The 14,425-nt window shown below is 42.6% G+C and overlaps 1 protein-coding gene across 5 annotated transcripts in view; it reads left to right on the top strand.

Moving 5' to 3' along the window:
• The first annotated feature begins 3,210 nt into the window (after positions 1-3,210).
• Positions 3,211-14,425, top strand: part of tsc22d2 (TSC22 domain family 2) — a 34,284-nt gene continuing 23,069 nt past the window's right edge. Inside the window, exon 1 of one of the 5 annotated variants that reach the window (XM_063890998.1) lies at positions 3,211-5,537. In XM_063890998.1, the coding sequence (XP_063747068.1) occupies positions 3,949-5,537 (1,589 nt within the window). In that variant the 5' untranslated portion in view covers positions 3,211-3,948. The remainder of the gene's footprint in view (positions 5,538-14,425) is intronic. The other 4 variants (XM_063890999.1, XR_010166416.1, XM_063890995.1 and 1 more) reach the window with 4 other exon arrangements.

The raw sequence follows: 14,425 nt of genomic DNA, 5'->3' as shown, positions 1-14,425 counted from the left end.
AATATTGAACTAACAAAATATTTTATTACTGTCTGTCAACCCACATCTATTTTGAGCAGTTTTCCATCTCGTCCTTCTTATCTGAGGCTTGCATGGAATTGTTTTCGTCAGAGAGACCTTGTGAGTCGGCAACCGGACATTACGTAACTGTATAATTCAATGATTAGTCAGTCGTGTCAGGGGAATAATACAGCACAGCTATTTTGTATTGCCCTTTCTCAAACAATCATGTGTTTTTTAAGGGGAAAAACAGCAATATACAAAAGAAACAAATGAATATGAAGGTGACCTGTTAGATTACGAGATGAGGTAAAGATATCTGCCCTATATAAACCCAAATGTTATCACTTTTCTCCTTCCCTTTATATACTGTCATTGTCCACAACTGAAGAACTGTAACATGCCATTGAGGGTAAATGTAGAGGGTGTTGTATGTTAATTTAAATTTGGATTAAAGCACAATACATAAGCAGTTCATTTTGAAAGGAAATGCAACAAAATACTCCAAATGGACTTTAAACGATGACTTTAACATTACATCACTCAAATGCCCAAGGCCAACCGGCTGTTCCAGGGACAAACTTTCATAAACTAATCCAGATCCGCAAAGAAAGCTAATCACTTCTTTTGTGTTCTAAATTGTAAATGTATTTCAGTAGAAAACAGGCCATATAATCTTTCTCCTAGCACTTTGGAAAATAACATTTTAAAAGAAGAACCTCCAGGCCATGAACAGAACTTACTTTTTATTCCAAACATGGGCCAACACAACATTGTGACCTATTTCCTTTTCTTTGTGTCATCTGTTGATCTTGTGACAATCTGTCCTGTTGTCTAGCACACGCCTTTGATGGCTTTTATTGAGGCAGTTACCTACTGTCATCAGTTCATTGCTAATGAGTCACCATCAGGAATAAAGTCACTGATACAGTGTGTGTTCATCAGGTAACAAGTAAGGATCTCAAAGTGCCAATGTATGTATTTATTTTTATTGTTGTTATTATTATTATTATTATTATTATTATTATTATTATTATTATTATATTATAGTATATTAAATTATATTATATTATATTATATTATTGTTGAATTACATTTCCTCTCAACAAAAATACTTCATCAATCTTACTCATGGTAGGGAGTCCACATCATTTAAACACACCTTACATGCTGAAGTCCCATATGAGTCATCACAGTCATACAGTATAGTATCCAGGGTCATGAATAGCAGGCCCATTAGATGTAGATGGTAAAGAAAACAATTGAATGAAGGCGCAGTATTCATACTGCTTGAGTCTTTGAAGCAAGTCAAATAAAATCTATGGGGTTGTACTTTAGAAGAAAGCTAGAGATCTATGTCTTTCTCAAGAACACATTCATTTCTTGGTATAATATTTCATGTATGTCTTATAACAAAACACAAGAAAATGCGGTCCAAATTATTAGTAAAAGCTGAAAATACCAAACAAAAGACAGGAGTGTATTAATCTTAAGGATTGAATGTGTTGTGTTTGGTGCTTTACCCTTAGGGGTCACCATAGTCATGGACCATATGAAAGAGGCATTTCCTGCTTCCTGGATGTGACTGGATATTAACAATGAAAAATAAACTAGAAAAATACTTCAATGTTGTTCTGGAAATTATGTCTATATTACATGCTGATTTGGCAGAGGGCAAGTCTGTGCTAAACCAGGGTTTTGGGTAATGATATTACTATTATAATAAAAGGTGTGAGGCTGAGTTATTCCTGGGGACTACAAATGATTTGTTAGTTTTAGTTTTAGTTCTTGTTTGGCTTTCACACAAGAGAAGTATGCTTTGACTGCGCCAATAATAATTAATTGATATGCTTTATCCTAGGAATTTAGATGGTAATATTTGATGCTGACCTCATTTAATGATCAAGTTAAAAATTCTGTTAAGTTATGTTTCATCTACAGAAAGTTTTAAATGCTTTTATTTGTTCTTGCGTATGTTCATGTGGCCTCTTCACCATTAAGATTAGTGGATTGAGCCTTGCTGGTTCCTCCCAAGCACAGTTTGTGACATAAACTGATAAGGGCCTCAGAAACAGTAAAATATTTTAGACATTATTTTATTTAGTTTTATTTGTTCGCATTCGAGATCAAGATATTACTATTTTATAAATTAAATTATAACATTCCTAAAGACTATAGTCATCACTGTCATATTTGTTAAGCAACATTATGCCAAGTAAGCAGTAAGAGAGACTGAATAGGATACGCAGTTTCCTGTGAATAAGTGAATCATTCAAAAACAAGAACAATTGCTGTTATGACTCAGTTGTTTGAAGTCACTGAATGAATGTTTGAGACATGAATCTAGAAAGTAGAAACTCAATTTTGCAACAGAGATAAGTTCAAAATGGGCTTTCAAAAATGGAAAAATTATTAAAAGGGCATAGTTAATAACAGTAGTCAATACAAGGAAACATTTATTAAATTGTATTTATAATTGTGAGTTTATCCAAATGTATAATCTCCAGATGATAAGACCTAGTTTACACCTTGTCTGAACTAATTTTCAGTTTAAAACAATTTTTTTATTAAGAACAATTCAATGTACTGTATTTCCTATAAATATTAGTTTGTATTCCAAAACTATAAACAGATAAATAAGAACAACAAAAACTGTATTACACGGCAATATCAACATAGGAAAAACACACATTATTTCTAAATAATATTTTTCAAAAATATATTTATTTTTGTTGAAATTGCCATACACATTGTGGTATATTTTGCAACTTCTTGGAAAATATAAGCTGGTTTGTGTCAGTTAACTCAATTAGAAAATGTTTTTTTTTTATTGATTTATAAACCGGTTAAGTGAGGGATTCTTACTTTCCCCTCTAGCCTACATGAACAATGTGGTATTCTTAACCCATAATTATCACGTTATTGACAATATCATTTACTTCTTCTGATAAGATAAACATCTTAATATTTTCTTTCTTGATACTTATCAATTATTTACATTTTGCCAAAATTATAACAACATTTGACATAAATTAAAAGAACATCTGTCCACTGGTGTTTTGCTTCTACCGGTTGGGACGTGAACCGGAAGTGACGATTATGACCGAAATAGTTTTTAAGCCACGTAACACTATTTTTTCGTTAAAAAAATTGTTCTCAGTCTCGATAACTTTGCAAAATGTTCATACGATAACAGTTTGTGGCGTCGTTGATTTGTGAATGCATATTTTTGAAAAAATGTAAAACTAGTTTGACCTCAATACCCAGAATGCACTACGCTCTTGCCATCTTGTCGAGTGGTTGGGTCAGAAGAGCGGCAGGCAGCAGTTAGCTACCAATTAGCTTAGTTCTCCACTGGCTGTGGTAAAGTGGTTATCTGTCAGCTAGCTGCTAGTAGCAGCTGCCAAAAGTGAGCTGTCCACACAGCGAGAAGCGAGACTTCACCGACTTTGAGACATTTCCTCTGTCTCCTGCTGGAGTTAATGTTCTTTTTGGATAGACAATGGATTTGTTTACATCATGATGTCGCACATGCTGGTACTGGAGTAGGGGAAACTAGCTAACATCAGCTAACTCTGCTAGTCTACATTTATAGCTGAGAGAGAACACCGGGCCCGCCTCAGACTAAAGTACCGGTGGCAGCTGTGAACAAGAACTTTGACAAGGGCCTGCTTTCAACTTCGCTACCGGGACACAAGGGAGGCCGACGAGGTGTCAAAGAGGCCGGGGTAGGAGCAGCAGTCTCCGCGGAAGGTTTCGGTAGTTTCGCAGGATCTGTCCCCGGTTGTGACACTTTTCTCCGACGAGAGAGGAAGAGGAACGGTATGGAAATGTCCTGTGACGGTACGTGTCTGTGTCACATCCCTCAGCTGTGAGTTACTTCGCAAGACAATAGTCCAGCACTTTATTTCTTCCGGGGAGCAGACAGACCCGACACAGATAGTCAACATGTCAAAAATGCCGGCTAAGAAGAAAAGTTGTTTTCAAATCACGAGTGTAACGCAGGCTCAGGTGGCGGCCAGCAGCATCACGGACGATACTGAGAGCCTGGACGACCCGGACGAGTCCCGCACAGAGGACGTGTCGTCGGAAATATTTGACGTTTCTCGGGCAGACCTTGGGGTGTGTGAGAGGAGCTCTTCAGAGGAAACCTTAAACAGCGTTACGTTAGGGGAGCCTCCGGACTGCCAGACGCCCAGCACGGGTCCTGTCAACGGGGGGCTCTGTTATAAAAGTATAGGCAGTGGTCATGTCACCCCACATAATGTAACAGGAAGTGTGCCTGTGCCAGCTACAACTCAGCCTTTTGTTCCGAGCCCAGCCACCCATCCGCCAGTCATCAGTGCAGCCCATGCTCCCAGTGTGGCTCACACAGCTCCTGTGAACACAGCCAGCTGCAGTTCCCGTTTCAGGGTCATTAAACTTGACCATGGTACTGGAGAGCCCTTCAGACGGGGCAGGTGGACATGCACTGAGTTCTATGAGAGAGATTCAGATTCAAATCGGACTGTGGATAGCATAAAGTCAGCTGTGACCCTTGATCACAGTATGGACAGGGACAGTGGGCTAGGGGCCACCTTTAACTCAGTGTTTACTAGTGGTGCTTTTTTTGCACAGGCTTCGGAGAACACCTCTGACAGTGGCTACTCTGTTGCTCACCCCGCCCACTCCACCCCTTCAGAGGCTCTGCAGCACGGCTACAGCTTGTCTCCTCAGATAGGGAGTGCAGCAAGTGCCTTTCACCCCACGGGGTATACAACTACAGCATCACAACAGGCTCAGGGCAATGTGCAGCCTGTTGCAACCCAAACCTTCCTCTCTAACAGCCTCAATGGTGTGCACCATGGTGGTCCCCTTATGCCTCCTGCCATGCAGGCCCAACAGTTTGCCTATTCTACTCATCCTTCTGGCCCCTCATCGGGCCAGCAGGAGTATCGTCAGCAGCACTTTGTCTCAAGCACTCAAAACCTTCCCATGTCTGCCCTCCCTATGGGGCCTCTAGCCAGCCAGGTATCATCGCCTCTAATCCCCCCTGCTGGTCTTGGGGCCCAGGTGCCAGGCGGAGAGGCAGCCTCTGCCCAGGTGCTTCTGATGCAAGCAGGCAATACAGGAAGTGGCCAACAACAGCATGTCAGCCAGACTCAGCCTTCAGGAGGGTTAGGCATTGCCCCTGCACCTTCAGGCACCATCGCCGCCACCTCCACCCCCTACAACAGTATCCAGAACGCACCCGCCACAGTGCCCAATGCAAACCACAACAACAACCCTCCGGGAGCGCCAAGTCAGGGGCCCAGCACAGGAGGGCTTGTAAAGCCCCAAGGAGTCCACGGAGGAGCAACGACAGGCCTTCCCTCCATCTTCAGCAACCATGTAGAAGACAGCAGGCAGAAGTCTGACGGCCTACCTCAGCGTAACGCCGTCGTGTTGCCAGGGAAAGATGGTGTAATGCCTTTCATCGGCGATGGCTTCAGCCTACCCACTCCTGCTGTCAACAGTCTGTTTGGCATCCACATAACCATGGATGTGGATGAGGACAGGTAAGAAGGCATCACAACTACAAAATAAGGCTTTGTGAAATAAGTCCACTTCCTTTAACTCTTTTTGTTCGGCTGTGGACAATCAGTTTTTCTATGAGTCTCTGAGCACAACAAGAACATATCTGTACCCGGAGCAGCACTGATACATGTGTTGAGGGACTAAATGTTTCTAGGAGTGTTCCCTCATATTGAAGATTGTCTAATGCAGTGCGTTTGTGCTCCTCACTGCGGAGAAAGCCTCTCCCTTTACAGACGCAATTTGGTTGTACTTTAGGAATTATTTAACAAAGCACTTTTTATATGTGAACAAGGCTAAAGTTGTAAAGAGAGAAAATGGGGGTTAGAGGGGTAGTGAGTGAGCAAATAAAAACTGGCAGAGCTTGGATATTGGATAGTAACTTGGCTCTTTACACACTCACAGCCCCCTCTCTCTAGCCTCTCTTCAACACTTTAGGCTCTCTGGGTTTAGGGGGCGTTATGAGCGTCTGGATAAGTCACAGCACAGGCAGTAGCTGAGTTTTGTAGCTGAGAAGGGAATAACTCCCCACACGTAGGCGGTTGTTTTTACTCTCCTGTCTGTCTGGGAGAGACAGTTAGCATACTTACCCTGGGCTGTGATCCCAGCCTCACAACTTTATACTTTGTAAATACAAAGTCTTCCCTTGCTTTCAGGGCTGTCCTAATGTACACACTGCAGTTGTTTTTGGGGTCTGTCTGATGATCTTCACACAGCTTGAGTTGGAAGTGCTGCCACGCTTGGCCATTACAGCAAGAGTAGGATAGGCATTGTTTGAGCCAAGAATGACCTAGATGGGATTGACACACACATGCACACACACGTGTACACAGTCTGCCCTGTTTTATTTTTATCCATACCTCCCTCAGACTTTATCATTGTGCTCTGTTCTTTTTTCAGTGCTTATTATGAATTGTACAGCCCGAGGAAGAGGTGTTTTTGTGTGTGTGCTTTTGGAAGTTGAGGCCAGATTTTTTTCACTCTTATTTCAGATTTTCCAGAGGCTAATCGTGTTTACTGTGAGAGAGGCCGTGTCACACATGTAGTGATGCTGTGCAGAGGGCAGAAACATTGTGTATCGTCCCTGATTTAATGAGAGGAACTGCCAGTGCCCGTTCCCTAGTAATTTCTGTGCCAATGTGTGTGTATGTGCGAGAGGGATGACACCAGTGGCTTTCTGCGTAGCTATGGTGACGCTGGCAGCAGGACAGGACAGGACGTGTCAGGAAGTGGAGAGGACAGACGCACACCTGTTGCAATGATAGTGGGCATGTAAGCCACCTGACAGAGCCAGGCTGGATCAGCAGGACGCCGTCTGAGTCCCTGTCCGGCCCATCCATGTTGACACATCAGCCAGTGAAGCGTTTAACCCTCCGCCTTCTTCCTAACTGCACACTTCCTCATTTCCTGTCGGATTGGAAATCATAGATACTTAAAACTGCAGACTGGTCTCAAGTTAAAAAAAGAAAACACTTTGAAATAGGGTCCCAAACTAGAGCAGCTATAATGAAAGTTTTAATTTAAGCCTTTTTAAATCAAATTGAACATCCTTAGTCCAGTCAGTAAGTCAGCATTAAGGTTTCGGAGCTTACTTCATGTACTCAAAATGTTTTTCCCCAAAGTGTAGTCCAATTTGCAACACACTTGCTACATAGCCATTAGAGCTTCAGTCACACCCCTTTTTTTAAGACACCATACTTTCCCGGGGGTCTTCCTTCACTGTGCACCAAACGTTTGTACAATGCATCTTGTTGGACAGTAACATTATGGACACTATGAATACTGCATACCACTCTTTAACTCTTTTAAATGTAACCTCATTTGAACTCTCATCAGTTTTAATTGCGATGCCTTTTTAACTCGAACCTGTAAATCTCATCCAGCACCGAAATAAAACACTTTCACATATTTCATGGAACACACCCAAATATAACGGGACACAGACTTCGTAACTCTTCTTGTCAGAGGTGCATTGTTCTGTGGACATTTCATTGTTTGGTTCTGTTCTGAGTTAGAGTCCATCACAAAAGTGGAACAAAGCATTGTGGGTGTGGAGAGATTAAAATGATTTCCCCTCAGCCTGGAATGGTTAGCATCTCTGCTCTGCTCTGCCAATAAAGTGATGAAGCTGCCTCTGGGAAAACTTAGTTTCCCTCAATGGGAGCGTTTGGCCTTTAACTCAATTACTCCTCACAGGACAGACAAACTTCCCCTTCCCGTGTGTTATCTTAATTAAGAGTAACTAATAATCCAGCCTTTATACTTTTCCTAAGCCAAAGAACACTAGCATTTAATTTGTACAGTGGCGAGAAATGCAGTCTGAAGTTCATTCTGGTATAAAATTAACGTTTTTTATCATAAAAAGGAGCAAAAAAAGCTATAATTGAAATGGATTTTTCCAAAGTGAAACTTTGAAATACGTCACTGATTTTAATTAAGATCCCGATTATTTCCTTTTTCCAGGATTCATTCAGCCACCATACTCCACATTTTACAATACTGTCTTGCTTTTACGAGACTTTTCTCTTCTGTCTGAAAGGGCTAGAGGCAGGCACACCCTCCCTCTCCCTCTCCCTCTCCCTCTCCCTCTCCTTCTCCCTCCCCACCCACACTAACAGCCTGACCCTGTTGGTTGCTGTTTTTCTTGAGGCCCGATAGTACTGTTGTAGCGAGGGCATGTCTTCCTCGGATGATGAGAAGGTGGTTTGAATGATTATAGCATCTCAAGGCTTTTTGAAAATGACCCTGCCTCATCTTTGTGCTCACACACTCACACTTGAAACCCAGTTTAGTCCTCTGTGAGTTGTTGTTCCTTGTCATTATAGGGATTCAAACCTGTGAACCATCTAGTCTCAAGCAGGGTTATATAAACTTGAGATTGTTTCCGCCGGAATTAAAGACTGCCGCTTATATCAGCAAACAAAACCATGAACCTGGGCCAACATAAGTAACGTAAACTCGCTGCTATGTTTACAAACCTGCTTGACTTGCCTGATAGCCGACATGTGATGTCACACTGCAATTGTGGAAACACAAACACCTACGAGATTAATTTCTCCTCACACACATTGAATGTCACACAACATTGTAATCTGATTGGAAGCTTTCTGAAAGGTCAGCTGCAAAGTGAGTGAGAGTCTATATTGGTTGACTTGTTGGCCTTCCATCTCCAGCTATAGTGACTGCACTTTGAAACACAGTGGTTCGTCTGCTGGAGGGTCACTTTGAGAAGAAACACTTGAAGTTTCTCCTTAGTGAAGTGTTGAATGAGAGCAAGTGTTTGCATTGACTCAAGTTTTACATCTTGTTTTTTTTATTTTTCCAAAATCTTTGGGTGGCACTTTAAGCACATTAAACATTGTACAAAACATTGTTAAGAGAACATTTACAACGCTGTCGTTCTGTCCCTTCAGGCCTCCTTTCAATACCACTCCCACAAAATGATCATTATGAACGTAAACAACCGAGATGGCTACCATTAGTACTCGTTAATTCAAATGATCTCCCAGGACATAAGTTGTAAAACAAAAAATAATCACAGAAAACTATCATTTCAATGTAACATTTTCCAACAAAAAAAAAAATGATATTGCTCGTATACAACATTTGCTTAAATCACATCCCCAGAATTGTTAAAATATTAGATTTTTCTTACAGTATGTGTCATTTTAATTTCACTTATTTTAGTTGTCTTCATTGTGAGTCTGAATACGCGTGAATACTTGTGCTGTAGCGCCTCTGAACATCTCAACTCTTGGCAGTTTGACAGTTCAACACAAAGGGGGAGGGAGGGAGGACAGGGTGGCATGGAGAGTCAGGTTTGGGATGGTGTGTGTGTGTGTGTGTGTGTGTGTTGGGGGTTGTAGTTTGTTTGCGGCAGTGCCTGGAAACAAGGGAGCAGCTTATTTTCCACAGATAGCTGACCTGCCTGAACTTCCAGGGGACAAATTCCAGGAGCCCTGAATGGCTGTGATTGTGGGACGCCCCGGGCTGAGCAGACGGGTCTGCACCGGCTCTGTTTTTGGGTTGGACCACAGGACCTGCCCCCCCCCCCCCACCGTCTATCTCCCTCTAATGTGTCGGCTGTGTCTCTTTGTCTCTCCCGAACACAATCTTTATCTGCTGATGCAATCATTGTCTTTTCTACTTGAATTAATTAAAAGACAGAGGCCTTGATTCTGAAAGTAAAAATCTCCTCTCTTTTCTGTTAAATTGGGGTAGAAGTTTTGGTGTTGAGCAGTCACTATCCTTTTATTTTGGAAGCATCATTTCTATCTGGTGGTCCTTTCTAGGGTTTCTCCTGGAAGTAACCTCACAGAGCTCATTTACAATTTTGGTTAATTTGGTTCCCATGGAGAACGCTCCTCTTCTGCGCAGAGCCGGAATAATGTCCTCATTTTCTGATGGCACAGTGAATTACATTGATTTTGAAACATGTAACGTTTGTTGTATTTTCATACATTTTGAACAATCTGAAGACCCCAGGAGTGTGAGGTAAAGTGGTCGAGTAAGTTAGCATAGCAAGACCCACCCAGTTATCTCAGCAAGATGTAGAGAGGGGATCACTTCCAATTGGAGGGGACCTGCCAAAGCAAGTAAACTCCCACGCTCCTGGCGGCCGGGCCGGCCATAACTAACTCAGTTTGTGCTGGAAGCAAGACCGTAGAGTCAGCTGCAGAGTATGAAGCGGGCAGCTTCATAAGGCGGACAGTGTACAAGCTGTTGGTGTTTGTTGTCTTTTCCAGAAGGATCTAACTGTGTACAGAACAGGTTAGACCCCTCTATAAAGCAGTTTCAACATGTTAAGTATGCCTCAACGCATCGGCCCTTGTTTCCAGTTTTTACCTCCCACATGAAGAACAGTGGGCTACTTTGAGCCGAGGGATGGTGGTGTTTTTACTTTTGCTCAGGAAGATAACAGCTTAAATATTTAATAGGTGTGGCGGTTTCTGCCAAACGATAGTATACAGCACAAATATGCAAAGCTACTATCTTCACAGTAAGCATCGTCAATCATCTGTGACTTGCTCACAATGTTGTAGAGTGATTATAGAGAAGGGAATTTAAGAGGCTGCAGTTACCTGTTGAACATCTACAGTAGTGTACTGTGTTCGTCGATTTAGTTTGTCCAAAAATAAAATACCCTGATCCACAACAGCTCAGCGTCTCTGAGGGGTCTGATAGTCATCAGTCCACCATGTGTTTTAAATCAAGGGCCTTAGTTAACCCAGCTTGAAAGCCAGATAGTCCTTTGTTAATATAGACGAGAACCATTGCTTGGATCCTCCGCCCAAACCTGATAAGGCCTGACTTTGCCCAGGCGGTCATTTCTCAAAACTCCCACACGCTTGAATGGGGCAGGTTTGCCCAAAGGTCCCTATGTTTTTGGTTTGTTTTGGCATTGGCATATAAGAGTTGCGCAGTGCTGAACATTCGGCAGGAGAGCATGCAGGTTGGAGACTGTCCGAGTGTCTGTTACCACACTGAACAGACTTTAGCGTGGAGCTTCATTCATACGGATCATATTAAAATACCAGCATCATCAATAATATTAACGAACACAAACATTGTGTGCTTAGTCCTCCTCTCATTCCTTCTTTCAAGCTTTTATTCAAGCTTGGGCCCAACCCTGCATATGTGGTTCCTGCTTGGGTCAGCTTGGACAGAAACTACGCAGGTTCATGCCGGGCCAGGCCTGATCTCTGGGCCCGCTCGCAGCTCAAATTAGGAACTAGATGGATTTGAGCCATAGATATGTTTAAACTGCTAAATCTGAAGTGTGACTATTAGTTTGATCTAAGATATCATCAAAGCCTGTCTTTGTGAAACTGGCTGGATTCCTATAGTTACGTTAAAAAGTCTAGAGACATCATCCTTATTTCAAGGATAGATTTTAAAAGGGCAATCTTACATTTTTTCACATTTTATAGACAAAACATCAATACAATGTTTTAGTTGAGGCCATAGTGCTAAAAAACAAAAAGAAAACCCAGTTGCTTCCATTATAGAATAACAGCATGCGAGTCTTGAGGTGGATCCAAACTGAACACCTGTTTCCGATGACCTTGACATACAGTGGGGCAAAAAAGTATTTAGTCAGCCACCAATTGTGCAAGTTCTCCCATTTAAAAAGATGAGAGAGGCCTGTAATTTTTATCATAGGTATACCTCAACTATGAGAGACAGAATGAGGGAAAAAAATCCAGGAAATCACATTGTAGGATTTTTAATGAATTAATTGGTAAATTCCTCGGTAAAATAAGTATTTGGTCAATAACAAAAGTTCATCTCAATACTTTGTTATATACCCTTTGTTGGCAATGACAGAGGTCAAACGTTTTCTGTAAGTCTTCACAAGGTTTCCACACACTGTTGCTGGTATTTTGGCCCATTCCTCCATGCAGATCTCCTCTAAAGCACTGATGTTTTGGGGCTGTTGCTGGGCAACACGGACTTTCAACTCCCTCCAAAGATTTTCTATGGGGTTGAGATCTGGAGACTTGCTAGGCCACTCCAGGACCTTGAAATGCTTCTTACGAAGCCAGTCCTTCGTTGCCCTGGCGGTGTGTTTGGGATCATTGTCATGCTGAAAGACCCAGCCACGCTTCATCTTCAGTGCCCTTGCTGATGGAAGGAGGTTTTCACTCAAAATCTCACGATACATGGCCCCATTCATTCTTTCCTTTACACGGATCAGTCGTCCTGGTCCCTTTGCAGAAAAACAGCCCCAAAGCATGATGTGTCCACCCCCATGCTTCACAGTAGGTATGGTGTTCTTTGGATGCAACTCTGCATTCTTTCTCCTCCAAACACGACGAGTTGAGTTTTTATCAAAAAGTTCTATTTTGGTTTCATCTGACCATATGACATTCTCCCAATCCTCTTCTGGATCATCCAAATGCTCTCTAGCAAACTTCAGACGGGCCTGGACATGTACTGGCTTAAGCAGGGGGACATGTCTGGAACTGCAGGATTTAAGTCCCTGGCGGCGTAGTGTGTTACTGATGGTAGCCTCTGTTACTTTGGTCCCAGCTCTCTGCAGGTCATTCACTAGGTCCCCCCGTGTGGTTCTGGGATTTTTGCTCACCGTTCTTGTGATCATTTTGACCCCACGGGGTGAGATCTTGCGTGGAGCCCCAGATCGAGGGAGATTAGCAGTGGTCTTGTATGTCTTCCATTTTCTAATAATTGCTCCCACAGTTGATTTCTTCACACCAAGCTGCTTACCTATTGCAGATTCAGTTTTCCCAGCCTGGTGCAGGTCTACAATTTTGTCTCTGGTCTCCTTTGACAGCTCTTTGGTCTTGGCCATAGTGGAGTTTGGAGTATGACTGTTTGAGGTTGTGGACAGGTGTCTTTTATACTGATAACGAGTTCAAAAAGGTGCCATTAATACAGGTAACGAGTGGAGGACAGAGGAGCCTCTTAAAGAAGAAGTTACAGGTCTGTGAGAGCCAGAAATCTTGCTTGTTTGTAGGTGACCAAATACTTATTTTACCGAGGAATTTACCAATGAATTCATTAAAAATCAGACAATGTGATTTCCTGGATTTTTTTTTCTCATTCTGTCTCTCATAGTTGAAGTGTACCTATGATAAAAATTACAGGCCTCTCTCATCTTTTTAAATGGGAGAACTTGCACAATTGGTGGCTGACTAAATACTTTTTTGCCCCACTGTATGTGTGCTGCTTCTGCTGCCGACCTAAAATTAGAGCATGGGACACACCAAGAAGGGCGATAAGAGGTTTATCTTTTTAAAACAAAGCTCCCTATTTTATTTTTGTATTCTTTAAATGTATTTTATTAAACATGTTTATTAGATAACTTTTCATTTAATTTGAGTTTTCCCCCTCATAGCATTGTGAAGCACCTTGAGATTGTTTTTAAAGTCTGCTATAGAAATAAGATGTATTATTATTATTATTATGATCTGTTAAGGGACTATAGTAACTGTTGGAACTTTCCCAATAGGTTATTTATGTAACAAGTATTTCCGATTTATCTCTCGGGCTGGCTTACGGTAAGTCAGATATTCTGATACCAAGCTGAGGAAGTGAAAGAGAGAAAACTAGCACTGGGCAGAACTGGCCCCATGGCTGCTTGTCTTGGTAATTGTAAGCAATAATATAGCTTGATGTGAAGAGGTGAGACTTATTATATGTTGAGGAGCAAATAAAGCACAAAAGGGAAGGGGAAGAAGAAAACAGTTCAGCATTCAACACCATTGTGCCCTCCAAGCTCATCATTAAGCTCAGGGACCTTGGGCTCAACAGCGCCCTCTGTGACTGGATCATGAGCTTCCTGACGGGCAGATCCCAGGCAGTGCGGATGGGGAACATCACATCCTCCACCTTGACCCTCAACACCGGAGCCCCTCAGGGTTGTGTGCTCAGCCCTCTCCTCTACTCCCTGTTCACGCACGACTGCGTGGCCACACACAGCTCCAACACCATCATCAAGTTTGCTGACGACACGACCGTCATCGGCCTGATCACAGACGGCGACGAGACGGCGTACAGAGAGGAGGTCAGAGCCCTGACATCTTGGTGCCAGGACAACAACCTCCATCTCAACGTCAGCAAAACAAAGGAGCTGATTGTGGACTACAGGAAGAGGCAGAGAGAGGCACACACACCCATCACCATCGACGGGAATCCTGTGGAGAGAGTCAGCAGCTTCAGGTTCCTCGGGGTAAACATCAGTGAGGACCTGACATGGACACATCACACCAGGGTCATATCCAAGACGGCTCGACAGCGGCTCTTCTTCCTCCGCAGGCTGCGGAAGTTCAACATGGACTCCAGGATACTCTGCAACTTCTACAGGTGCACCATCGAGAGTATCCTGACTGGCTGCATCACCGCCTGGTAT

Source organism: Eleginops maclovinus, chromosome 9, assembly GCF_036324505.1.
Source record: "Eleginops maclovinus isolate JMC-PN-2008 ecotype Puerto Natales chromosome 9, JC_Emac_rtc_rv5, whole genome shotgun sequence".
NCBI lineage: Eukaryota > Metazoa > Chordata > Actinopteri > Perciformes > Eleginopidae > Eleginops > Eleginops maclovinus.
The sequence above is the reverse complement of the archived record's forward strand: the minus strand, read 5'-3'. Positions and strand labels throughout refer to the sequence as shown.